The sequence below is a fragment of the Crinia signifera genome, chromosome 11 (assembly GCF_055691185.1).
Source record: "Crinia signifera chromosome 11, ASM5569118v1, whole genome shotgun sequence".
Taxonomy (NCBI): domain Eukaryota; kingdom Metazoa; phylum Chordata; class Amphibia; order Anura; family Myobatrachidae; genus Crinia; species Crinia signifera.
In genome coordinates, this window is record NC_139227.1 from 6,701,647 (window position 1) to 6,729,436 (window position 27,790).

The 27,790-nt window shown below is 44.1% G+C and overlaps 1 protein-coding gene and 1 long non-coding RNA gene across 4 annotated transcripts in view; one reads left to right on the forward strand and one right to left on the reverse strand.

Moving 5' to 3' along the window:
- Positions 1 to 27,264, forward strand: part of LOC146045609 (uncharacterized) — a 104,809-nt gene extending 77,545 nt beyond the window's left edge. For both annotated transcript variants that reach the window (XR_014465521.1, XR_014465523.1), the window contains one exon: positions 25,993 to 27,264. This is a non-coding gene — a long non-coding RNA (uncharacterized LOC146045609). The remainder of the gene's footprint in view (positions 1 to 25,992) is intronic.
- RBL2 (RB transcriptional corepressor like 2) overlaps positions 2,692 to 27,790 on the reverse strand; it is a 62,279-nt gene continuing 37,180 nt past the window's right edge. The window contains exons 10-22 of one of the 2 annotated variants that reach the window (XM_083164581.1): positions 25,923 to 26,032; positions 24,440 to 24,543; positions 21,327 to 21,464; positions 20,307 to 20,471; positions 13,403 to 13,520; positions 12,461 to 12,697; positions 10,589 to 10,833; positions 10,314 to 10,490; positions 10,147 to 10,221; positions 8,308 to 8,407; positions 6,912 to 7,108; positions 5,336 to 5,503; positions 2,692 to 4,215 (exon numbers count right to left, since the gene is read on the reverse strand). In XM_083164581.1, coding sequence (XP_083020707.1) covers positions 4,045 to 4,215; positions 5,336 to 5,503; positions 6,912 to 7,108; positions 8,308 to 8,407; positions 10,147 to 10,221; positions 10,314 to 10,490; positions 10,589 to 10,833; positions 12,461 to 12,697; positions 13,403 to 13,520; positions 20,307 to 20,471; positions 21,327 to 21,464; positions 24,440 to 24,543; positions 25,923 to 26,032 — 2,005 coding nt within the window. In that variant the 3' untranslated portion in view covers positions 2,692 to 4,044. The remainder of the gene's footprint in view (positions 4,216 to 5,335; positions 5,504 to 6,911; positions 7,109 to 8,307; positions 8,408 to 10,146; positions 10,222 to 10,313; positions 10,491 to 10,588; positions 10,834 to 12,460; positions 12,698 to 13,402; positions 13,521 to 20,306; positions 20,472 to 21,326; positions 21,465 to 24,439; positions 24,544 to 25,922; positions 26,033 to 27,790) is intronic. The other variant, XM_083164582.1, reaches the window with a different exon arrangement.

Consider the following 27,790-nt stretch of genomic DNA (forward strand, 5'->3'; position numbering starts at 1 on the left):
CAGCTTGGATGTGGGAGGGCGGGGCGTTAATGATGCACAGGAGCGCGCAGTGTTAGCGATGCAAAGCATACACACTGGAAAGTATTCTTCACAATATCGTTCAGCTAGCCACTTCCGAACGATATTGTGACCAACATCGTCTAGTGTGGCTGGGCCTTTAGTTGTAAAGAACGAGGACTGGACCAGGTTAGGGGGCTTAATGGTCATATTTGGGAAGGACCTAATTTGCATTATGGTACTGGAGTAAGATATTATACCCCATTTATGAATGTCACTGGGACAGCCAGCCAAATAAATGTGGTGTGTATGTGACCCCTCGATTTTAGTTACGAATCACTTCGGCTTTTGTCCAGTAGCAAACTCAACATAGAAGTTTGAATCCTAAGTTGAGGCTTTAGCCGTATTCTCGCTTGTGTTGGAAAGATTCCGTTCAGGTAACAGACCTTTGATAAGAGCCTCCTCACCACATTGGAGACCACAAGTAATAGTTTGTTTATATTGTATATATACACATGAAGAGACTATGCACGACAAATCTTGAATTTAAAGAGTCTTATTAACCCCTTGAGTGGTGGGTTTTGCTGGGGCAGGACAAATCTACCAGGGCAGGTTTGTCTTGCCCCAGCAAAACCCACCACAGATCACAGGAGCCCCCCCTTCCCCCTCACCTCTGGCGTACGCCAGAGCTTCCCTACCATCTGTCCGTCATCACTGACCACACAGGTGGCAGACTCGGGGATGTTTTGCGGTGGATCGGGAGGACTCAACGCCTGAACTCTCCCGAGTCCTCCCGAGCCGCCCCGAACATCAAAGAGCCTGCCGCCTACGTCACTGCAGGAAACTGAAAATTTCCGGGCATACCACCCAAGGGGTTAAGACCTCACAATGATTTTCTGTTGATAAAATAAATGGCTGTGTTATAGGTGCACTTGGGCAAAGTATCAGATTGAACTAGTTTTTACCTTCTTCAATATCCACCCACATAATGGTCCATACTATTTCAGGATTTACTCCTGGAAGCTTCTGTCCTGACCTGCACAGTGCTATCCTAATTCATACAGATGATAATAAGTTATAAAGCTAGATTTCAGGACTGTGTGTTACTTGTCTGCACTTAGGGTTTATGTGGAAGGGAAAAGTATACAGTGGACGGATGAGGTAAAGATGATCCTCTGACATCACTGAAGGTTTGACTTAGCTCCCACTTGGCTACCCCAGGTCTAGGGACATCAGGGATGCTAACTCCCAGTCCTCGAGAGCTACCAACAGTGCATGTTTTCCAGATCTCCTCACAGAATCACAAGGGAAGTAACTAACTGCACCTGTGGATCTTTGAAATTGTGTTAGTCAGTAATGAGTGCAGCAGCAAGGCTGAACTGTTGGTAGCTCTCGAGGACAGGGCTGAGCAACACCGGCCCTCCAGATGTTGATGAACTACACATCCCAGCATGCCTTGCACCAGTTTCAGCATGGCCACATAGCAAAACTAATGCAAAGCATCCTGGGATGTGTAGTTCACTAACATCTGGAGGGCCGGTGTTGCCCAGCCGTGGTCTAAGTTGATGTAGGGGAAATGGCTGACACGTGAAAAGGTTAACCTGAGATTTCCATGTTTGGTGTCCGTCCATCACGTAGTGTGCTGCATTGCTCGCCGTGCTTCCAGCCAGGTTTATCTTACAATCCATGCGAACTTGGGAATGGTAAAGTATGAAAAAAGAAAAAGATTTTCCCCAAAAAAAACTTACATGCGTCAACCATTGCTATGTTTACCTATTGTCTACGTTGACCATATGGTGTCAAACTAGACACTATCGACCAAATTCCAGACTTTTAGTAGATGCAAACATGGCTTTAATGTGTTCTATAGCTGTACCTGTAGTTTCCTCTGAGAGACCATAGTATATTGTGTGTTCCAGATAATAGGCCAGATGCACGAAGCTTCAAGTAGTGATCACGTGAAGAATGATAAAACAGCCGGTATATAGAATATACCAGCTAGAATCTGATTGGTTGATATGCGCAACATCTCCAGTTCTAAAACCCTGCATATACTCCTGGGTCTGTTACCCAAGTTGTTTGTCAGTATAAATGTGTACTGAAAATCGGTGCAATGTTAGTATGCGAGTCCCAACAGTATGTAATGTACAGATGTAGCTGCGCCCATCATCATCATCATCATCATCATCAGAGATCCGGTGCAATAGTGCTGCTCAATGCATTGCTACGAGCCGTGAGAGCGAATCAAATGTATGGGGGTGGGATTGCGTGAATTGCGCAGGAGTCACGTGATGTGCATGGCTACATCTGTACTTTAGTCAAGTACATTTAACCCTTTGCAGTCCAAATTTTATTTTGCATTTCTGGGTTAAATTAATTGGATTTTTTTTTTTTTAATGTTCTACATTGAATGTTGAATGATGTTAATGTTCTTAGGTTAAAGTATCTCACCACTGGATCTGCTGCCATCGCTAGGGCTGTGGAGCCTGACTAGATGTTGGACCTGAAAGGGTTAAATCTACTTTTTAATCCTCATACAGTATATTCCAAAGCAGAATGAACACATCAGATACATGTGTACAATGTGTTATTTCAGAAGCAAGCTCTCTTGTACAGCAGAACATGAATATTTATGTACAATAACATTGTTTTTTTCCTTAATATTTAGCATAAATTCAATTTGTAGATAAGAGGTATTTTAAAATGTGCTTTCTGATTTATTGTCTCTTTTACACTTCAGTTATGGATAAGTCACTTATTGAGGGTCAATGAAAACTAAAGGTGAAAATAAATAATATAACTTAACCGGTTTGTTTCTGTTGAGGAGAAACCGCTTCTGTAGAAAAGTTGCATTAATAATATGGAAGGTAAATCGCCCACAGTAGTGAGCTCGGTCAGGTATTAAATACATCTCTAGCTAAGGAACCACTTTAAAGAATTCAACATTATTTTAGATGCTAGTTTGTTAAGTTAGCACAATGAGATTGCAGGCTGCTTGATCAGATGAGATGCCAGCGAGCATCTTCGCAAACAGTGGTTCTCAACTTTGGTCCTCAGGACCCCCGACAGTTCACGTGTTCCAGGTCACCCTACAGGTGCACTCATTATTCACTGACACATTTTATAAGAGCCACAGGTGGAGCTAATTACTTCACTTGTGATTCTGTGTGGAGACTTGGAAAACGTGAACTGTTGGAGGGTCCTGAGGACCGAGATTGAGAACCGCTGTTCTAGAAGGTGCTAGATAAAAGGAGACATGTCCTGCATAACAATCTGAAATCACTTGGCTTCCTCCTTTAAATCTCTCATGGGGTATTCATTCATTTTTGTTTTTTTTACCTGTTCTCTTCTAAAGTGCCTGGAGCCGTTCAATTGATTTTTGGGCTTCATTATTATTCGCTGATATCTGTGCACACACTACTGAGGTGCCAGCAGGAATCCATAAGGGGTTTTGGGTGTCTAACTACCATTTGGGCACCTTATCTTTAGCGCGCGCCAAGTAGTTTGCACAGAAAAAGCCACCTTTTAAGTACAGATGGAGGCAGAGGGCGGGCCGGCAGATGTGGACGTGACACCATCCATAGTGGAGAATGGGGCGCGTGTGAGACACGCACTCACCCTGTTCGTCGTCTGGTGGGACCATCTGTAGCTAATCCTGGATGCAAAAATGCGGCACTCGCGACCAGTGCAGGGTGCCCAAGAATTGAATAGCTCCCTCGCTGTGTTGTAATAGGAATGTCGCATCATCCCCGGATGGCAACTCATTCAGCCTATTATATTAATATTTACTGAACATCATTTTCTGTTTTCATTAGATAATCACCGAGACTTGTTTGTGTAAACGTATCTAGTGCAACCTATGGGCAGTGTCACTGCCTAAGCGCTCAAAGTGTCTCTTGTAGATTCCGCCTCTTGACAATAGTTCGGTCTACGCCCTCTGGAGGTTTGAGCCGGACACTACAAGGCAAAGTCTTGGCGTCTCGAGCTACATAATGTTACAAAATATTTATATAATACAAAATACTGCATTGGGGATAGTCCATGAGCTCAGGGATTTCCTCTGTCATTTGCCACATCTTGCAGTCTCCTGTAGAGGGCGCTATGGTTCTCTTGGCAAATCCGCTTGGCTGGTGACTCGCTCCCATCTTCCAATACGATACCCCTTTTTTTGGTTGGGGTCTCTCCCGTTCTGATCATGCTGTTAATCTCTTGCAATCTCTGTAAAGAATAGAATATAGCATAATCAGACAAGAAGTACTGTATGAAAGTCTGTTTATTCCCCCCCTTTAAGCCCTGTAACACCTTCTGGGAGTAGTTTGTGCGGCGCTTGGTTTTGAAAGTCACAACAATGGATTTTACTACTCAGCAGTTTGGAGGGTAATTTGCGCACTGCCAAACAGTTGGCGTTTTCACCTAACTGCTGAACAGATGCCCACCCAGATTATTTAATATGGAGGCAATCATTTTGTATTGAATTAAGTGTTTGGGGGGAACCACCTTAATATTGATCTTATGCGGCAACTTTTTTATTAAATTATATTAGAAGACCAAACTAATACATAGGAAGACTAACACCAATATTAATTATATAAAGTTGCCAATATCTGATTACTAATAGGGCCAACAAAATGTATTTATGACTGTTGAATCCAAGCTCACATCATAAAAGAACAGCTTCCCCCATAACAATGACAGGCTGGGGGCTTTAGTCATGAACCAGTGGTTCCTAGGCAGGTTGGGGGTGACTGTATAACGGCCTTCAGTCGGTGTAAAGCCCGGCTACGGTTATAGATTATCACCGCTTTTCCTCAATACACAAAGCCCTAAGTGCAGTCCATCATGAATCTTTCCTCACAATATATTTTATTATTTACAGTTTCTTATATCGCGCAGCATATTCTGTTGCACTTTACAATTGGAAACAAACTACTGGATAGTAACAGACCGATGTAGAGGTAGGACAGAACCCTTTTAGCAAAAATACTTTTCTTTTGCAAACCCGCATTGTACCTACAGATGGAGCGCCTCTCAGCCAGCGTTGGGAATCACGTGATTGATTTCCCTTAGCTGGCAGAGAGGCACTCCCATCTTACGGGGACACGCGAGCATCTCACACACACACGTGTCCCCGTCATCATGGCGCAGTGGAGCACTTTCCCTGCCCATCTCCGCTTCAGGGAGTAGGGGGTGCCGGCGGGAGCTGCAGGGGACAGGCGGCGGAGGACTCTAACAAAACGGGGCACATGAACTTCTCGTGCACGTGCCACGTTCCGTCGCCTGATGGTGATTCGATCACCAAGAGCTGCTCCGTCTGTAGGTCTGCAAGTGCCCAACTTACCTTTGCAGGGCTGAGGTTGAAGTAGTAACAAATCTTTTCACTAGGGGATGAGTTGGTGGGATCTTCATTGTGTGGTGAGATATAGATGGGGTGACTGTGAGACAGCTGCACACGGCGCGGGGACAGGATCCGCATAGATGGATAAGGGGAGAGTGGCGTTGCTTTGTCCTGTGGAAAGAGATTTGGTGATCAAATACCATTAAAGCATAGAAACTTGTAGCTATTCAGCCCTCAGATCTACAATAGTCAATACATCAACACCAACTGGTCAACCGGTCCATATGTCAATGGCGATTTTACCGGGTTTTTAATGCATTTGTGAGAAAATCGCATGTGATGTGATGCGATGCCATTTTTCACCAAAATCATACACATATGTTCAAATCATGTAAAATGCACCCCAAATGTCATTTTTCACACTCACCCCCACTATCAACGCCAACCCGAAGGGTGCGAGGCGCAGCGAGCCCGCGAGGGGCGGCTTTACGCACCCTACGACCTTTTCATACCCCCACTATCCACGTCGGCTTGGAGTTGAGAATAGAAAGTGTGGCGAGCGCAGCAAGCCACCGAGCCCGAAGCGTGGCGAGGGGACGCGGATACCTTCAAAGGTATCCGTGTCCCCTTGCGGGCTTCACAGGTATCCGCGGGGCTCGCTGCGCTCACCACACTTTCTATTCTCAACTCCACGCTGACGTGGATAGTGGGGGTATGAAAAGGTCGTAGGACGCGTACCGCTGCGCTTGCCACGCTTCGGGTTGGCATTGATTATGGGGGTGATAGTGTGAAATGACATTTGGGGTGCATTTTACATGATTTGAACACATGTCCATGATTTTGGTGAAAAATCGCATCGCATGCGATCACATGCGATGCGATTTTTCCCTGTACGATGGCCATCGTGGGAGCCGTGATAGTATACAAGTACCGAAACCATACACTAATGGGGTTTTATGCTGGGTAAAAAGAGAAGACCCCCCCCCCCAGCTGTGCAATGTTTTCCCCTAGACTAGAGATGGGTATACCCTGACAGGAGCCTATAACCAGGCAAAGAAACTCTGTGCCTCAGCGGCAGTATAGACTGCGCGCTGCCAAGATGGCGCAGCAACTAGTCTGCTCTACTGAAGAAGTGGGTGGACCTGGAGGCGGGGCCTGGGGCATCACACAGGGAAGAGTGTTATACACAAGGGCCTGATGCACTGCACTAAGTCAGGTCCTTGTACACTACACTACTAACACACACAGGCGGGCGTGTGTGTGTGTGTGTATGTGTATGTGTATATATATATATATATGCAATTAAATAAAATTCCTGTGGGTAATGGACAGTCGCGCTGCTGAGACACAGCCGGGCATGTATATAGATACATATGTATGCCCGTCTGTGCCTCGGCAGCGCGAACGTCCATTACCCCCAGGAATTTCATTTTTGCCCCATTTGAGGTAATTTATCCCTGTTCCCAGATCACTGGATTAAGGGACTGAGTGGTCCCTTGTAAACTGCAGATGAAAAAGGTGATTAGAATTTCTTCCCCCTCTCACTATAATAGTAGATCCGATATAGAAGTGCATTTACCACGTTAGCCTGAGAGTACTTCATTGCGAAGCTTTTCATTTTTCCAATGTAGATGTTGTTATAGAACTGAACAAGGTCTCCTCTCTCCTCTTCCGTGTCACTGCTGATTCCAGTGATTGGTGTTGGTGGGCCGCTGTTGGGCTGGGGTATAGGTAAAGTGCTACTGGATCGCATTACTGGACTGGGCTCTCTGCTGCCTGTAAATAAAACAAAAAACACAATTAATAGACACGAAGAGATTGCATTCGGTGAGATCCAACTTGTAGAGGGGCCGGCCTCGGTATCCGCGATTCGCACAGGGGCCAGCCTCGGTATGCGCGACTCGCACAGGGGCCAGTCTCCGTATGCGCGATGCAGTGAGTACGCCAGTGAACAGGATGCCAACAGTCGAAATCCTGGCACTAGAATCTTGACTGGCAGCCACAACACCGGCGCCAGAATCCCATCATCACTGTAGATGCAGACTGTAGTGTTTTCTATATTGATACAAAGGTATTACATAAAAATTGGAGAGGCACAAAAGAAAATCTGGAGCTATAGGTTTCCTTTAGCAATGACAGGAGTCAGGTGCAAACACAGGATTTCTAGTGGTTTCCAAATGCTCTATGAAGAAGTCTAGTTAACAATCATTATGGCCACATACATAACAAGTTATTGCACACTGCCATTACTGGTCACATGCTGCTACTTGTTGTGGACTAAGCAGTGTCCCACAGTCACTTATTAGTAGCTGGAGTGTTGCGCTACTTGAAAAGGACACATAGCCCCTAACTTCACAGCTGTGACAGAAGGGGGGGGGGGGCTGTTCATCTATTTATTGACCCCTCTGCCCTGAGGGTTTCATCAACACTGATGTCATTTGTCCTTCTTTAACAAAACACCATAGTATTTTACTGTACCTCCTGCTAACATGTAGGATGTTTTAAAGGGTTTTAGTGCAATTTCAAGAAAGCGACATAAACCGATGGGATTTTGTTTACGTTCACGTAAAGAACCACAGAAGAAAGACTTTTGGTTTGTGCTTTTGGCATTAATCCACCTTTACAAAACATTAAAAAGCAGGACTGAAAATTATACCTTTATTGGGCACTTTTTTTCTCTCGTTTTATACGTTTACAATGTGTAGGAATCATGGTGGCCCAACAAGACCTATTTGACACAAGATGGGGTGATATGGGCACAAGAAATTCTCTGCTACATAGAGCTCCCATATAGATTTGTACAAAGTGTCTGCAAGAAAAGCTGTATCTTATAGGACTCTTATCTCCTGTGATATCGAGCAAATTGCCCTCGCCCCGTGTCAATCATTTCATGTGAACCATTTGCTCGTTAACCCTTTTTGACAATGTTGACCCCTATGAACCAAACCCGTCTATTGCTTCAAAAGGCCCCTTACCGATGTCTGTGCTGTTCTCTGCTGGGGAGGCCAACAGGGCATGGTCACTGCCACCAGACTGTTGTCGTCGTCTTGTTTTTAGGAGAACACTTCTGTAAACCTACAGGATTTAACAAGAGGCAAACGATAAACATGTCCATTTCAAATGTATACAAATGTAGGACACAATAAGATGCGTCGTTCTATAAATCAGATTCTACTGTTAGAGAAACCGAGCATCCACCAACAATAAAAGCTGTGACGGTGCACTCTACAGGTCAAAGGAGAAAATACAGATGTGTCCTCGTACATTCCTGCTGCAGCCGCTCCAAACTACTTGCTGCAGCAGCTCCTGTGAGATCGTTTCCTGCCAAAATGCGTCTTATTCGCGATGTGATTTGGCTATTGACACACCAGTAGAATGTTCTGATTTATTTGATATTTATTTTATGATATATATATTATATGAAGATTCAGTCGCAGCGTGAATAATAAGTTCTGTTGTGCCTCATATGCAGACTCAGTCACACACAATATACAAGTGCGGCACCTGGCACTAGCAGAGTTGCACAGGACCTGGTAACTCACTCGCCCCAGGCATCTTGTACTACGTGGTGTATTGAAACTAGATCTCATCCGTGACTCAGCCGCAAGATTGTACTGCCACTGGGTACTCCACCCATTCAATCCTATAGCCATGTGCATCCAAGTTATGGGGCCTACAAAGTGATTTTATAACTAGGGGGCCCATTTATCAAGCAATATTAAGTATAACTGAAATGTATTAAAGGGGGACCGCAGCAGGAATCTCCGATCCCTGCTGCGATCCCCCCTGCAGCGCCGCCGGCCGCATCCCCCATAGGTTTCTATGGGGTATGCAAAGCTGCCCGATGTATCAACATCGGGCAGCCCGGCATCGCACCCCTGGGCTATCGCCATTCTGATATGGTGATAGCCCATTGTAGCCTATGCCTACACATCGCACTGCCCTGCTCGGGCAGTGCAGTAAGAGGGGTCGGCGGGGGTCAGCGCATAACCGCGCATGCGCAGACCTCCCGGCTTCCGGGTCACGGCTTCGCAGGGACAGGCTCCTTTCGGAGCCCTGTCCCTGCGCCCTCAACCTTCATACATTCCACCAGTATGATCGCATTTTACAATGCAATCCTGGGCGGTAATATTCCGCCCAGATCGCATTGTAAATGCGCCCCTTTATCACTTAGAGAATACTCCTGCATCACTGTGTGTAGGGGCCCCACACGTCGCTATCACCCAGGCTATAATATATATAACATCTGGATTACCTGTGGTCCATCAGCCAGTGTGATTACCAGTGAAATGTCTGTGACTGAAGTCGTACACAGACCTATGGCATCGGCAGATACGCCTATATCGGCACGTTGAGCTGTGTATACGGAAGATTTGCCGACCACCTGTACATCTGCACCAGGAGCCGGCGGTGATTGCCAGTGTATGTAAATGCACCCACCCACCCAGGTGTGGTGTCCGGGCAGGGTGTATGGAGGACTTGCTGTCCTGTTCATCCAGAGGGAATAAATCTGTAGATATAGCTACTAGTGTGTCTTACGGTCCATACACACTGGGCGACTATGCCCAGTGTGTATGGACAGCGATGATCAGTATCATCGCTGGGGGGAAAGCCGCTCAGTGCATACACACTGAGTGGCTTTCCCCCTGCCCTGCGCCATCAGGGGGGGGGGGGTAAGGCAGCTTTGCGTAGAGCAGTGCTCAAAGCCGCTCATCTGCTGTTATTACCTCTATAGACCTCTATTTGTCACTATTGGTAGTCAACCACATCCCGTAAGCATTTTTAGAGTCCCCAGTTTTTGGTGCTGTACTTACATGACTTTGTGCATGAGGCTGGGAACGATAACATTTTATGATGTTGTGGAAAGACAAATCTTCCTCTGTCACCTGCTTGGAACAAAAAAAAAAAAAAAACAGTGTAACGTAGGCTGCAGATGTCAATGCACTGTGTCTGGACATTCCTATAGCCCTCTTGGTCTCACCTTGGCCATCACATACACTGCACACATCAAGAGCTGGTCCAGATGCCGGTCCTTCATCAGGCTAGAACAGTGCACAAGGGAGAACTCGAAGCAAGTCCAGATCTTTTTCCGAAGCTCATCAGAAATATCTAGCTTGTGGCAAAGATCACGAAGGCGGACACTGGCTAAATGGTAAACCTTATGTGGGAGAAAACGCACACACATGCGGAGTTTATTAGTGCATGACCATCAATCATCACGTGTAATATAAATTCGCGTGCTATAAAGGATCTTACCCTGCGGAAGAAGAGAGACAGAGAGCCAACCTTCTTCAGTTTGCTGCTGCGAGTCTGCTGGCCGGGAGAGGCTGGGACTGGTGGGACAGTTACTTGTCCTGCAACCTGCATCTGTTGCGTGCTCAATGGTCCAGCAAGTGTCTGCGCTGTAAGTGGTTGGATGGAACTCGTCACCCCGTGTGCTTGTCCACTCACATTTACCTGCACCGGGAAAAATGTGATCCCTCCGTTCTCATTGGCAATACCTGAGTTTGGAATAACCAAGACAGGACATTCAGTTTGCTTTATTTTTTCCTACACAACCAAAAACAATGCCAATAAGTTACAAGGTATATAAATTGTATATACTTAAAATATTGGAGAATTGATCCCTACAAAATATGTCTTAAAGCCCCCGTCCATTAGTGCGAGGTAACACATGCGTTCCTTTTGCATATAATGTATTGTATGCGATCCGGCTCATGGCTGCAGGATACGATGGATCCTTGTGGCAGGCACGGAGATCTGCGAGGCACACGGGGAACGCACATTGCAATTGCAGGAAAAGGTCATATTGCATGACCTTTTCCTGCAATTGCAAATTCATGCGATCCGTTGCAATAGTGCGTTGGAATCGCATGAGCAGTGCCCATATCGAACTAGTGGATGGGGGCCTTAACTCTTTGAGTGCCAAGGGAATTTGTCAAAATAGGTGTGAAAAATGCCATGATAGCTTTTTTTTATTACCCTTTGAGATCTTCAAAATATCCGATTAAATGTGTCAGTGACACTCACAGCGACTGTTCTTTTTTGGGTGCAATATTTAAATAAACTTCAGTGAACTGACTTGGCCGTATCTGTATTTATTTCGGTACTTGTTTCCTATCTGGGCGCCCACTAAGTTAATTGCGCACCATGCTATTCTCCGTAGAGAAATCGCATCGCATCGTACACATACACGATATTGAACGATGCGATGCGATCCGATTCGATTTCCCATAGGAAACAATGTTAAATGGCTCAATTTAGCCAAATTATCATAGGAACAATAGTAAATGGGCCAAAAACACCCCTGAACATTGAAATGTCCCCCCAAAAGTAGTTGACGCCACCCCGCCATCAACGTGAACCCGAAGCGTGGCGAGCGCAGCGGTACGCGTCCTCCGACCTTTTCATGCCCTACTATCCACGTCGGCGTGGAGTGAGAATAGAATAGTGTGGCGAGCGCAGCGAGCCACCGAGCCCTTCGCGGGCTTCCCAGGTGTCCGCGTCGCCCGCGAGGGGACGCGTATAACTGTGAAGGTATCCGCGTCCCCTCGCGGGGCTCGCCACGCTTCGGGCTCGGTGGCTCGCTGCGCTCGCCACACTATTCTATTCTCACTCCATGCCGACGTGGATAGTAGGGCATGAAAAGGTCGGAGGACGCGTACCGCTGCGCTCGCCACGCTTCGGGTTCACGTTGATGGCGGGGTGGCGTAAACTACTTTTGGGGGGACATTTCAATGTTCAGGGGTGTTTTTGGCCCATTTACTATTGTTCCTATGAGAATTTGGCTAAATTGAGCCATTTCACATTGTTTCCTATGGGAAATCGAATCGGATCGCATCGCATCGCATCGTTCAATATCGTGTATGTGTACGATGCGATGCGATTTCATTACGGTGCCGTACGCAGAAAACCTGGGCGCCCAGATAGGAAACAAGTACCTTTATTTCTACTAAAGGAACAGTCGCTGTGAGCGATGTTGGCATTTTTGAGGCTCACTCACAGCAACATTGGCACTCAAAGGGTTAAGATAATTAGAAGAAAACTAAAGCAAACCCAGTACAAAAAAACTTTTTATTAATACGGCCTTTGTCTAATATTGCTACACTTAGCAGTTTATGGTCTTACCTTGCACAGGGATTGTCACCGTCTGTCCATTATTTGCAGTTACTGTAGCAGTTGCCATGGTTACCAGCGTCTGGCCTGGGACGGGGGGAGTACTTGTGTCCGAAGCAGAGTGCGGAGAAGCTTGTGCTGGACTTCCCCCATCAGATGGGCTTTCGGTGTCTCTGAAGAGGCGTCGACGAGCTGTCCCAGCGACGGGTGAGTTATACCGTTCACACAAAGTGGGTGAGGAGGAGAGGTCTAAAGAAGTAAAAATATGTAAGTAAAAAAAAATGTGCCCAGAAAAATATATCCTTTGTGTGCTACAAATCACGTTACACATAAGAAATAAGTAGTGCGAGCATCTTTATGTGTGGCTTTCAGTGAAAACGCAACTTATTTGCAAATCAGTGTAAATAGAATGCACAAGCAGCTTCTGCTGATTAAAATATGCTTATATTCTTTGTGTGCCCACAAATGTACCTGTATAGTAAATTCTTCCATTAATACACTGTAATTTAGCACAAAGGTAGTCACAATCCTGTACAGAATATAGGCATGCCGCATATTTTAATCAGCAAAAGTTGCTTGTGCATCCAACTTGCTTTGTGAATAAGACGCACCCTGCCCGATTTTTAAATGGCAAAATGCGCCCTGCCCCTCTAGCAGCGCACCGCTAAAACAGGGGAAGCCCAGCGTCGCCGTAGACAGCGATGCCCAGCGCTTCCCCGGCAGCACAGCGACTTCGGAGGGGTAGGGCACGCCCCCTTTGACGACGACGGCGGTCGGGCCTGCCCCCTCTGTTATTGAAAGCATTCTTGCTTTACAGCATTTTTCCACAACTGCCGAACACTTTTGCACAGCATTGTACTGTGTGTGTGGAGACAGCTGTATACAGTATTTCTAGACTTGACAGCAATTGCATATAAACCACTCCGGAGATTCTGTATAACTGCAGCCACTTACTTCTTCCCAGGCCAGATGCATCTGCCCGGATCTCATTCACTCTTCTTGGGGTAAGAGGGGTTGATGAGCTTGTTGTACTGTTACCTATAGACCGCTCAAAATGCTGTGGGTGCATGACCTAAAATATATATAAATACAGTTGTTATTCTAGAGCTGGGGCAGCCAACCCTAGTCCTCGAGAGCTACCAACAGTGCATGTTTTGCAGGTCTCCTTGCAGAATCACAAGTGAGCTAATTAGCTCCATCTGTGGATCTTTTAAAATGTGTCAGTGATTAATGAGTGCAGCTGTGCAGCAGCTAGGTTGTCTGGAAAATGTGAACTGTTGGTAGCTCTCGTAGGCTAGGGTTGGCTACCACTGTTCTAGAGGATTAACATTTGAGAGAGACCTGCATTTAATACAAAAAGACAAGTACACCTACACACGGGTCTCTTGTTGTACAGGACACATTTTATTACTGTCATTTAGATATCCCTCACATATACTGTATTCCCATCTATCTGGCACCCATACGCTTTTCTCACGGAGTATTTTTATGTGCAGCAGCGGCTATTACAGTGCCCAATATGATTCTTATATGTGTACATCTCGGGTAGAAAACTAAAACGGAGAAACAAATATATATTTATTTTAAGAACTGTTTCTTAGCAATTTCCAGCACATCATCAGGAGGCAAATCCTGGGAATCCCGGTACTGACAGTTTTTCAATCCTGAATCCCAGCATTGGCCTCCCTATTACCAATGCTTGTTTTACTAACATTATGCAATGTCAAAACAGGTTCACACTTCATAAGCTGTAAATCCATTCATCTGAGAGTTCAGCACAACATACGGATATGAATCCCTTGAGTTTTCCTAATATTTTTTTCTCTATCTGTACTGACAGGTGGAAATTTTGATTTTACTGACGGAATCGGTACATCTATCAGAATGAACTTAGGTCTACAGTCATTAGGTCGACCCCACTAGGTCGACCTGATTTAAGGTCGACATGGGCCAAGGTCGACATGACTTAAGGTCGAATTTGCATAACGGTCGACATGAGGAAGGTCGACTGGTCATAAGGTCGACACGGGTTTTTCACTGTTTTTTTATCCGAATGTCGACACAGTCGACATGGACACAGTTGGCAATGAGAATCGGACCCTCGCATCGCTCGCCACAGCTTTAATAACCTCCTCCACGCCCTAGTGGATGGTAGGGCATGAAATAGCGCCTGTCGGCTCAAAAAACAGTGAAAAACCCCATGTCGACCTTATGATCAGTCGACCTTCCTCATGTCGACCTTTATGCAAATGCAACCTTAAGTCATGTCGACCTTGGCCCATGTCGACCTTAAGTCAGGTTGACCTTCCTGCCAGTTGACCTAGTGGGGTCGACCTAATGACTGTAGACCTAAGTTCATTCTAATAGATGACCGCATCCCTTACTGACAGCTAGCAATCTAAAGGTGTCCATACACTGGTGCGATGTGGCCTGTTTTCATCCGATTCAGACACATCGGGCTGAGAATTCAGATGAAGAGGCCAAATCGCAGGCGTGTGACATCTGAATGGATGCGCAGTCCAGTGCGCGTTGGGTAGGAGGTTGTACATGATACACAGACGGTTAATCGCATGTAAAAATGGCACATCAAGTGCCGACGCAGATGTAAGCACTGCCGGGGAAGTTCAAGGGAAATCGGGTCCGACTTGTGCCTCAGGCAAGTCAGACCAGTGTAGGGGCACTTAAGATGCAGCCTGGGTATTATCTCATGGCAGGGCCGGATTAAGCCTTCGCAGGGCCCGGAGTCACTTTTGACAGGGGGTCCCCCTCCCACTTGTCATTACTGGCCACAAACGGCACAGGAGAATATTACACTGTCAAAACACAGAGTAAAGGCAGTATATTATTGGTCAATGGGTAACCAAAAGAAAGAAAACGCTTTTTGGGCGCAATCTTAAGAAATTGAATGCAAAATTAGTTTAAAACATAACTTTTATTATAGACCTTTTAAGATAAATGGCACAAGATTTAAATTTGATAATTCATAAATGTTGTGCGATTGGTCTAATGGTCTATCATATATATAGATCATACATCAGTCACATATTGATTTTCATTTTATGCATTTTCATTGGTACAGTAACCAAGGTGACCATAGGCAGCGAAATGAATATAATCCCCGGTGTGGTATCCCTAAAGAACCATTTCAGTAGTTATAGGGCACACAAACAAAAATTATGCATATAGTGGGATTAATTACCCCAAAGGCACCAACCACAGGGGGCCCCTAGATGACTGGGCCCCACTGAGTCCCTGTACCCCCCCTTTAATCCGGCCCTGTCTCATGTAATAAAATAACCCAAAACCTTCATAAACCTTTCCTATCCTACTGTAAAGCCCAAACATATCATCCCTTATTTTCTCTTTCTCACTTTCCCATCCCACGGCCAACATTGCTGGGTCATACAACTCACCAAGAACCTTTGCCTTTGGTGGGCCAATCCTTGTGTATCACTGGCTGTTTCCCTAAGGAGTGTAAGCTTGTGTGCGGGACCTTCCAAACATTTATACTGTGTAACTACCCTACTACTTTTTACATCAATCTCCTAAAGCTGTTTCCTTTCAAACTTTCTGTACCTTGTGTACGTGATCTATATCCTGCCCTTACATCTGCACCCTGGAGTGGGTTTTGGATGACACTGTTTGCGCACTATTTGAGCTCTCCAACCCTGCTGCCCTCTGCTGACCAATCTAAAGAGCAACACTGACTCTTGTGTAGTGGACCAAAAAAGTTTTTTTAGGTCTGCAGAGAAATGGCGCAAGGGTATTTGAGCTGATATGCTTAAAATAAATCTGGACCCGTTTAGGGAATATAATAACCAGAAATTTTATTGTACATAAAAATAAAGACAGTTTAAAAAACAGTAAAAAACAGTAAAAAGTGCAAGTGCCAATTTTTACAAAAGTGCAAATGCAATATAATACATATACATGTAATGTATTTCACAAAAAACGGGGACAGATATGGTATTAATCTCACCAAACAAAGGGAGTGCGGTGGGCTTGGTGCTTTGCAGTTGGTAATCCCGGGGAAGCAGCTGGGTGCACCACCGCACAGGCTTGGTTAATACCAGTATCAGATGGATCGTCTCCCGTCAATGTTTTAGCATCCCGCGTAACATGTTTTGGAGGTAACTCCTTCTTCAGACGTGGATGCTAATACGTTGAAGGCTCCGGTATTTAAACCTATTTCATTAATTCAAACGTCCCACACCTGTGGGGTACTTCCGCATATCTCGTATTTGCGGAAGTGACGTTTTCTGATGTGTCCGTCTGGGAATGATTCCCCCTTTACCGCGTCATTCATTCTAATCGCAGGACTTCCGGATTTCAGATGAGGATGTGACGTTTATGCGTGTCAAATCACTTCTTCCTGCGTTCCACTGCTCCGTTTTGCGGAGCAGTCTATGTTGGTACTTTATTCCTTTTAGATGTGGCTTTTGTATTGGGGGAATATTCATGGTCGAAAAACGCTTTATGTTTTCTGTATGATGCCATGAATTAGATCATTTTTTTTTCTCTCTTTCTCCCTTCAAGACATATGAAAAAGAGACCACCTTCTTACAGAAAGGGAAAAAACTGGAAACAATCGCAAAAAACATGAGTGGTCCTTCATAAGCCAGTACGGGAGTCACCACAAAAAATTAGAACATGTGATATATAAAAACTGGAACATATTAAGAGATGATCCCGTAATAGGTAACATCATACCCCCCAAACCCTCTTTTATCTATAGGAGAGCGAACTCCTTGAAGAATAAATTGGTTAAAAGTGCCCTGCAAGAAAAAACACCAAGCACAAGGAATTTAGGCTTCCACAGATGTGGAGAATGCCTAATATGCAAAACTACAACAAAATCTAATATTAAAAGAAAGAGCACAGAATTCAATATAAAAGGAAAAAACTATAAAATTAAAGATTTTATTACGTGCCACTCAAGGAACGTAATTTATTTCCTTGAATGTGGCTATATATATGTGGGCAAAACGTCTAGAAGCCTAAAAGTAAGACTAGCAGAGCATATATACAATATTAGAAAAGGACTTGTAAGTCACTCAGTCTCGGAGCACTTTAAAACCAAACATTCCAGCAAAGAAAAGCACATAAAAAGATTTTTGGGAATTCAAATCATAAAAAACAGCTGGAAAGACAGAAATACAGAAAAACGTCTGGCCCAAAGCGAGATGCGCTGGATCTTTGCACTTGACACTTTAGTCCCTAATGGGTTAAATATAGAGTTTGAACTTAAATGGTTTTTAGAATGATTTTTATTGTGGTTTGTGCTTATCTTATCCATGTTATTAATATTATCTTTATTGTCTCTTTTACTTATCGTTTTTACTATTAGTTAACCCATCCGGAAAAAGAGGATGCCACATATAGGGATGGACACAGCCTGAATACAAAGTAGGGCTTAGTTTTTTTAGATGTGGCATCCTATCTGTTAGGTCCTTCACCATGAGTATGGAAAACCACTGCATAAAAGCAAAAGAATGCCCTCTTTCAAAATGGCGGAATTGGTTTCATATGTCTTGAAGGGAGAAAGAGAGAAAAAAATTATCTAATTCATGGCATCATACAGAAAGCGTTTTTCGACCATGAATATTCCCCCAATACAAAAGCCACATCTAAAAGGAATAAAGTACCAACATAGACTGCTCCGCAAAACGGAGCAGTGGAACGCAGGAAGAAGTGATTTGACACGCATAAACGTCACATCCTCATCTGAAATCCGGAAGTCCTGCGATTAGAATGAATGACGTTGTAAAGGGGGAATCATTCCCAGACGGACACATCAGAAAACGTCACTTCCGCAAATACGAGATATGCGGAAGTACCCCACAGGTGTGGGACGTTTGAATTAATGAAATAGGTTTAAATACCGGAGCCTTCAACGTATTAGCATCCACGTCTGAAGAAGGAGTTACCTCCAAAACATGTTACGCGGGATGCTAAAACATTGACGGGAGACGATCCATCTGATACTGGTATTAACCAAGCCTGTGCGGTGGTGCACCCAGCTGCTTCCCCGGGATTACCAACTGCAAAGCACCAAGCCCACCGCACTCCCTTTGTTTGGTGAGATTAATACCATATCTGTCCCCGTTTTTTGTGAAATACATTACATGTATATGTATTATATTGCATTTGCACTTTTGTAAAAATTGGCACTTGCACTTTTTACTGTTTTTTAAACTGTCTTTATTTTTATGTACAATAAAATTTCTGGTTATTATATTCCCTAAACGGGTCCAGATTTACATCTGCATCCACCTCACTGTGCCTCTTCTCCATGCTCTCTCCACATCACCCCTTTTTTTGGACAATATTTCCAGCCTCATCCTGTTATTTCCCGCTCTCCTCTTCTACCGTGTTGTCTGTAACTCACCGGCCTCCACATTATGCACAATCTTTCACCTTAAACTCTGGCTCTCCTCTAACAAAACTTTCCTTGGCAGCTTTGTAATGTGGGGTCTCTCCCTTTACTGTCATTTTCTGACCTATGTCCTGTCTAACAAACCAATGAGAATGTTGCTGGAATTCCTACATTGTCAGTCCTCTGAATTACCTTCCATTATTCTAAGTGGTGATAATATTCCTTTTGCCACCTCATTTTCACTCCACTGTTTTCTTGCTATCTCTAATTATTCCACTTTGTCCACAAACTCCTACTAGAACCTCCTTTCCTTCATCCTCCGCCTGCACTACTCTCCTGACTCCCATGCCCTTGTGCACCCCACATAATGTACAGATGTCATACATCTTTGCTGCAGTCACGCCAAACAGTGCCTCTTAGCACGCCATGTCACATGACCATTTTGTAGCATCACTGTGCGCTGTAACAGAAGGACCTCTGGACTGCTGGCTTTTTTTTCTCTCTTTAAGCTGTTGTACCTTGGTGACCCCCCTTGATAAAGATCCCGGACTGGGATCGAAACGTTGGGACAGTTTTTGGAAAAACTGACAGCTTAAACTTGGTATTAAACCTATTAGCGTGCGACTATATTTATCTTTGCTTTTTGAACGTGTACCCAAGGGGAGCTAGTGCCCCACAAATATACCCACGGCTGCAACTCTTGGCGCCGCCAACCTCTCTATACTCTTCTTTCTAAACTTGGTATGTGTAAAAACCTATTCTTCCTTTTTTTCAATAAATGCAAAGTTTTTTTAGTTAAAAACTTGGAGGTGAGTGCTCATTTCCTTTAGTGGATTTCTGGACTATAATTGGCACACCGCGGTGTGACCTTTTGGGCACCCCTCACGCTGACCACCGGTAAGTGCGAGTGCGGGTACTACTTTGTATACATTTTGTAGCATCGTCATATTAAGGTGGCCATACACTGATTGGGCAATGTCGCATGTGCTGTAGATCCGATCCAATGAGCATCGGAGTGGAGCCCCTAGTAGATCACAAGAGCTGCACGTAGCCTCCGGCTGCCCTTGCTGGGATTGCATGCGATATATAACCTGCAGAAGAATTGCATGTGATATATCACATACGATCCTGCAGCCTGGGAAGGTCCTGGATGGGTTGAGGGCGGTCAGCTGGCGATAAGTCACAGTAGTGCACGGCCACATTTAACTGCAATATGACTAGGTCGCACAAGACTGCAGATTAATTTGATATCGGACACTTATATCTTTGTGCGACTGAGTCTCTGAAGTGCATATTTTTTACTAACGCAAGAACAGCAGCCACAGCTTTATTCCAATACAAGTCCTGTTCTGTATACAGACTCAGTCGCACACAACATAACCCTTCCTCAGTGTCTGACACCAGGCCAGGTTATTTCTAGGTCCATTCCCAGCCCTGAAATACATGAATCATAACCAGAGGAGATGTAGATTATTCCTGTACCTCTTCACAGAGCGGAACTTTGCCATCGTTGTCCTTAATTTTGTCCCACAATGGGGAGTCGTGTGCCCATGCCATGCTCTCCAGGATCTGCTCTTCAATCTGGTTCAGGTGTTTTACCACTTCCCGACAGAGGCCGTCTTCTGCCTTAATAAGAAGCTCAATAACCTACCGAGGACAAGAGGAGAATAGTGAACGGGAAGTTTCAGTTTCCTCTGCCATAATGCTGAACCGTCTCTGGTTCTGGAGGTCATACTCCATAGCAACATATAGGTTTTAAAGGGAATGTATGAAAAACAGAATGCTTTCACACATGATTAATATATTGGCATGATGGGGGACATTTAATAGGATGAGAGATTCAGAAAGCAATTTTAAATCTTAAAATATTTTCTTTGGAGCAGTTATTGACACATTTACATTTAGTTATTTGTAATGATTACATTTTTTATCCAATGTTACTTGGATTCTTGCAGGAATTTTTTTTATTATTGAATAATGTGAGAATTTGAAACCTGCTATAACTGAAAAATGGGAGATGCACTTAGCTGGGTATGCCCCCCTGAGGGTCTCTTTAATTGTGGTCTATGAGGTTCACAACGACGAGCACCAGCAATATAAGGTGTAATATGCATCATCATTAATGTTCTAGTACAACAATGGTGTCTGTGGGTGGCGCTGCAGTCCCTTCTTAGCGAGATGATACATTTCTATCACCAAAAGGAATCAATCCACCAATCTTCCGTCCAGTCGTATAATGGGAATATAGGACTGACCTGGGGAAGGTTCCCTATGTGCATACGACTGGACGGAAGATTGGTGGATGGATTCCTTTTGGTGATAGAAATTTATCATCTCGCTAAGAAGGGGCTGCAGCGCCACCCACAGACACCATTGTTGTATATTGTTGTATGGTTAGAGATTCAGGAATCTCTAGGTGTTTTGTTAGGCTGCAGCAGTTCAGGCGCTGTCAATATTTTCTTTCTGTATCCAATTAATGTTCTAGTGTTCAGTGTTCAGTACCTTGTAAAAATGGTAGGGCGCCAAGTCAAACATGACCATAGTTTGGGGGAAGGTGCCAGGCGGTTTGTAGGAGAAGATGGTTATTTCAAGGCAGCATGCCACTAAGGACTTGTGGAAGATTTCCTGATCCAAAATATTCTGCAAAGTCAGGAAACACATTATTAACCAGATGTATCCAATTGCTGGAAATAAACAGTTCTCATTAATAAATTTACTAAAACAGACAATTCTGCTTTGCTATAACGTTTTATAAAATCATTGCAGGTGTATTTTCTCCACTGAAATAAATGATCTTCCCCTTTCTTTACTGCATAGGCAGAAAGATAACAACTTTTTCTTTCATCAAATCACGTTCTTGTACAGGTTGAGTATCCCGTATCCGAATTATTCCGAAGACCATACATTCCAGAAAGTGAACAAAAATGTTTTATTTTTTTGTTGCTAAAAACATACTGGGGACATCTGTTACAGCACTACTGAGGCAATGATATGTAACTGGCACTACTGAGGACATGGTATGTAACTGGCACTATATATGTACAAGACTTTGATTGCTTGTTATTTAAATTCAGTGGCTGAGATTGTACACAAACTTTGTTTCATGTTTTGAAACCTTGTTTTATGCACAAATAAAATATATTTGTGTGTATTTCATGTGTTTGATGTATATGTACAACATAAATGCAAGATACCTCAAGATACATCATTGAAATATTAAAATATTCCGAAATACGGAATAATTCATTATCCAAAATTCTCCTGGTCCCGAGCATTTTGGATAAGTGATACTCAACCTGTAATGGGGATTATACCATGTGTACAGAAGTGATTGAACACTGACAGCAAATAGATTAACCAGATTTTATTCAAGTCCGTACTTTGTAGCTCAGCCACGTGCAGTGATTACTGTAGACCCTTTTCTTGGAAAATTCAGAGATTGAATGCAATGTAACAGATGATTGCATTCAATCTCTGCATGGGAACAGCCTACAATTGTGTCCCAGAGTATCACACCTTTGAAAAAGTTGTCAGGAGACAACGAGACGCGTTAGGAACTCTCCTGTTGCTGATAATTTGCATATTAATGTGATACCCAATTGATCCAATCTTTTTGAGCGCTCCACTTATTACCTTTTTTTTTATATATGCTTTGTTGTTGGGGACTGACCTTCCCCTGTGTGTGTGTGAGCAGCTGGCAAAAACACCCCATTCTAGTGGCGCCCACCAGTTCTCACCCACGGGTGATCTTTTATAGTGTGTCAAGTTTAAAAAAATGACAAAACAGAGAAAAAAAAAAGTGGTACTTCTTTCCTAGCACGGCGCCCGTCTCATTGATTGTATGCCTTAAGTGTAAGGTACTTAAGGCATACAATCAACGCGATGGACCCGATTTTCTGTCAATCACCTGCTAATTTGCCGGTGAAAGAGAAAATCGCTTGGTCACATCCATCGCGGCCCATTATAATGGGCCGCGATGCGACCAACGCGATTTTCCCATAGGGGACAATGGGAAATGGGCCAATTTCTCATTGAGTATGGTTAATGCCCCCCCATTGTTAACGCCACCCCACTATTGACGTCAACCCGAAGCGTGGCGAGCACAGCGGTACGCGTCCTCCGACCTTTTCATACCCCCACTATCCACATTGGCGTGGAGTTGATTTTATAAAGTGAGGCGAGCGCAGTTATGCACGTGCGCTCGCCATGCTTCGGGCTCGGTGGTTCGCTGCGCTCGCCACACTATATAAAATCGACTCCACGCCGACGTGGATAGTGGGGGAATGAAAAGGTCGGAGGACGCGTACCGCCGCCCCTTGCGGGCTCGCCACGCTTCAGGTTGGCGTCAATAGTGGGGTGGCGTTAACATTGGGGGGGGGGGCATTTAAAACATGAGGGGATTTTCTATTAAAATGGGGGATTTTGGGGCTTTTTTCATTGAAATCAATGTAAAATCGGGCTCTCAGGGACCATTTTACATTGATTCCAATGTAAAAATCGGGTTGATCGCATCGCATGCGATTTGGTTGGCATGCGATCGACGCGATTTTTCCGACCCGATCAATACAATCAAAATTGCGGGCGCCATGCTAGGAAATAAGTACCAAAAAAGTAAACAAATTCATTACCTACTGCAGGGGCAGACGACCTGCGGCACTCCCAACTGCTGTGGAACTACACATCCCAGCATGTCCTGCCAGAGTTTTGTTTTTAGGGCATGCTGAAATGTGTAGTTCCACAGCAGCGTCCCGTACTCCTGAGCTAGAGGACTCGGATATCAGATAGGAATCAAGTGAAAGTTTAAATAGGATTCAGCGCACAAGACACCTAGATATCGCTCCCATTTACATTTAAGGTCCTTAGGTTACACCTGAGAGTTGCATTCATCTGAGAAAGTACATCCAGGTGTCCATGTACAAGAGCGTGTCCTACACAAGTAACGAGGAGTGTCCCCTCCTGGGCTCCCTATATTAGCCTTATGTGCGGATAATGGTAGGATGCAGCATTGGAGATCCCGGTCTCCTGTCTGTTATACAGGTGATCCAAACAGGTCACATTTTCCTGGTGTACTAAGAATCCAGAACCACGGGGTCAGATACTGAACCATTATAACAAGGGAGTGTTCATCTTCACACTGAGATCACCTGTAGTTTTAGCTACAGAAATACTTGTCATCTTTCCAGAACTGGGCAACGCCAAGAAGCCAGGAACCCAATGAGATTGCATACTGCCGCTGGTACTACATGCCTTGTGTAAGGCATTCCTATTGCTGCCAGTGAATGACTGGACTATAAACTAAACACCTGTATGTCATTGGTGTGTCTAACCATCTCACTCAGATACAGTGTATCCCTTAGCCGGATACCCAAAATCCGGAATATTCCAAAAACTGTAGGTATATACCGAGCACATTACTACATTAGAAAGGCTAAATAAAAAGGTGCCAGGAGAACACCATATTCTGCCAATCACAGGTGAGAAAATATTAGTGTCATTTCAGCACCACACTGTAACAACCAACAGATTGGACTCCCTTCTACTTACACATCACAATAGATGTACGATAGGGTACAACAGGAGGCTGAATGGGGGAATCATGTATTATGGCTACTTACAGAGAGATCCATATCGCCCAGCCGTTTCCTTTCCTGCTCAATAATGGTTTCCAGGACTTTATAATAAAGCATCTCGGCCAGCCTGAAGTATTTCTTAGCAATATCTGGAATATATGTAAAGGATAAGCTACCACGGCAAATGAGTTATATGTTTGTACATTTTATGCATCTTATCCCCATTACAGGCCAGAATATAATTATCTGCAGTCATTTTTAGCTTACTTGTGTATTTTTTATAGTCCTATAATCTCTCTTTGTGGAAATAATATCAGACGGATGACCACATGTACAGTAACTGCAATATAAAACTCCAAAGATGCTGCACTCACATGATACTATATATTTCCTGCAATACAGTACTGAATTAATATTACTCTTTTCTATCTTACTGCTAGTGGTGTCAATCAGTTGACATCAAATGGTTGACACAAAAGGTCAACGAGATGTTTTAGTAATTTTTGTGGAATTTTTCATACTGTTCCCAATTTGAGCCCATGTAGATGGTAGCGTGTGGCGAGTGCAATGGTAGTGGACTAAGGCGCCTGGCCCAAAGTGAATCATGCGAGGGTGCGTGGTAATTTGGGGTTCACGTGGTGTAATGTACAGATTGATGACCAAAAAACAAAAAACCCTCCTGAAAAACATATCGACCATTTCCATGTCGATCTTTTGCTTGTGTCAACCTTGTGCAGTGTGAATTCTGAATGTGTATTGCATGCACTTAGCAGTAATTGTACATTCTTGGTGGTAAATCATTATTTGGTAGTTGTATCATTGATGGCGGACAATCTGATCCATCTTATCGCGGATGGCAAAACTGCCTACAGTATATACCAGTGGTTCCCAAACTGTGTGCCGTGGCTCCCTGGGGTGCCTCGGGACACATGCAGGGGTGCCCTGGGTTGGTAGTCCAGGACCAACTCAAATTATTAATGGTTCATTATTTATAAGCAAAAGCAATGCTGGTGGCTGCCAATCATAAAATGTGTACAAACAGAAGAAAATCCTGTCCTTTACCACATACCTGACCCAAAGAATCACATATAAACCCAATCTAATAAATTTATTTTTGGCCTAGGGGTGCCGTGAAAAAATTTTGATACTCTAGGGTGCCGTGATTCAAAAAAGATTGGGAACCCCTGGTATATACTGATAACCTCATCAAAGCACATAATGTTTTCACAATTTGCCACTAGCCTCTACGGAAAGTGTTACGGATTGATCTCACCTAACTGGAAGTTAATTAGGTTAATTCTATGTTGCGCGTCTTTAATATTTTAATTGAATACAAATAAAAATATATGTTCATTCACACAGACTCTAACACTGGATTATAGGAGAGAAGCTGAGCCTGGCACTTGTAATTTCATTATTTTTTTCTTTACTATACTGAGTGACAAGAGGCTAGTATCCAAATGCTCTGGAACATCTCATTGTGTAATATTGCGTGCGAATGTGTGTATACAATAGTCATTTGCCACACCTTTACAATGTTGACTTTCTCCTCCTTCAGACAATGTCTTATCACAAAACACTTCAAACATTTCTTTCAGATACTTGGAGATGGCCTGAGTGGGGTTCCTGGAGTAGGATCTGCAAGAGATACATACTATTTATAAAGAACGTATTCAGCCATATTATATCTACGTACTGTAAGTGTAACCTCACTGCTCTGTGCTTGGCGGACCTTTGCACCTTCTACCATCTTACTTTCTGGTTTTGAGCTTTTCCCCATTTTCTAGTCTAATATCTGGACAATGCCCTGCCCTATATAACAATATCAAGTCATTACCTTCCTGAACGATCAGTATGCATCAGTACCCCTTCACCACTAACTGGCATCATTCAGATTGTACACACAAAAATTAGAACTGGTTTTCCTCAGAAGACTATTTTCTCCAATGACAATCTATCCATAAACCAGAAATACCGTTCTAGTTCCTCATCAATCCACCTTTCCAAAACAGCGCACAATGAAACCCCCTGATAACATGCTAACTTTCCAAGTGCAGATTACATTATTTTTCATGGTTGAATGAATGAATGAAACAAAGTGTGTACGAATAATATGGTAGCCAAACAGTGCACACAATTCTGAGACAGACAATATACTGCATCACGCGAGGAAAGCCGTGCTGATTGGAGCCAGAATGGAGCCAATCATTGAGTCCCCAACCGCCAGCTCTAGTGGTATTGCTGTATTACAGTCTGCTGACCACTAAGGGGCACCACAAATAAGTTGGTCACAGAGTTTATTGTAAGTATATTCACCCATCCGTGTATTTCATAAAGCTCCGCATCGCTCAGGTGTGTAATATAGTGATAATAACTTCTCAGTGCTCATATAAACTGAGAGTCTGTGGGTGCCAGGATTACATGGTGTTCTACCCACTATACTGCGATGGGAGCGAAGTGCAGCAACTGGCTCCTATCTCTAAGGAGGAGTCAGCATTTGGGTGGCATCACCTCATAGTGATGCCACTGCTACCCTCTTACTTGAACCCAAGCAGGGTTTAGGATGAATAACTCATTGAAGGGGTAAGATAAATGCTGCTGCTGTGAAGTGTGTGATCTTTGTGTTCTAATCACAGGCGATGGAGACGGATAAAAGGTCAAGAACACCGTTTAAAAAATGCAGGTCATATAACTTTTACTTGAATAAGATGGTAAAACAGCGGTAACACGCAATAAATGAAAATCGGTACTTATGTTAGTTGGGCGCCTAATTAGCATACGGACGGTAACGTAGGAAAATCGCATCGGCCATTTTAAGGGCATGCGATGCGATTTTTTTCATGTAATTTATTTTATTTTACACCACAATATCGCATCGCATCTCCAGCAAAATCGCATGCGATTTTATCGGGTGCGCAATGCCATTACATGAGGTATACAATAATATGATTGTATGTCCTAAAAATAGCTTTTTACACACCCCCCACCCCGAAGCGTGGCAAGCGCAGCGAGCCCCGCGAGGGGCGTCGGAACGCGTCCTCAGACCTTTTCATACCCCCACTATCCACGTCGGCGTCGGCTCGCCACACTACATAAAATCAACTCCACGCCGACATGGATAGTGGGGTAATGAAAAAGTCGGAAAACACGTGCCGCCGCCGCTCGCCACGCTTCAGGGTGGCGTGGATAGTGAGGGGGGGGTGCGTTATACCTATTTTTGGGACATACAATCATATTTTTGTATAGCTAATGCCATGGCATCACACACCCTATAAAATCGCATGCGATTTTGCGGGAGGTGAGATGCGATGGCCTGGGTCTGAGAGAGCAGTGAATAAATTACTTAGGAAAATCGCATGGCCCTAAAATGGCCCATGCGATGCGATTTCCCTACGC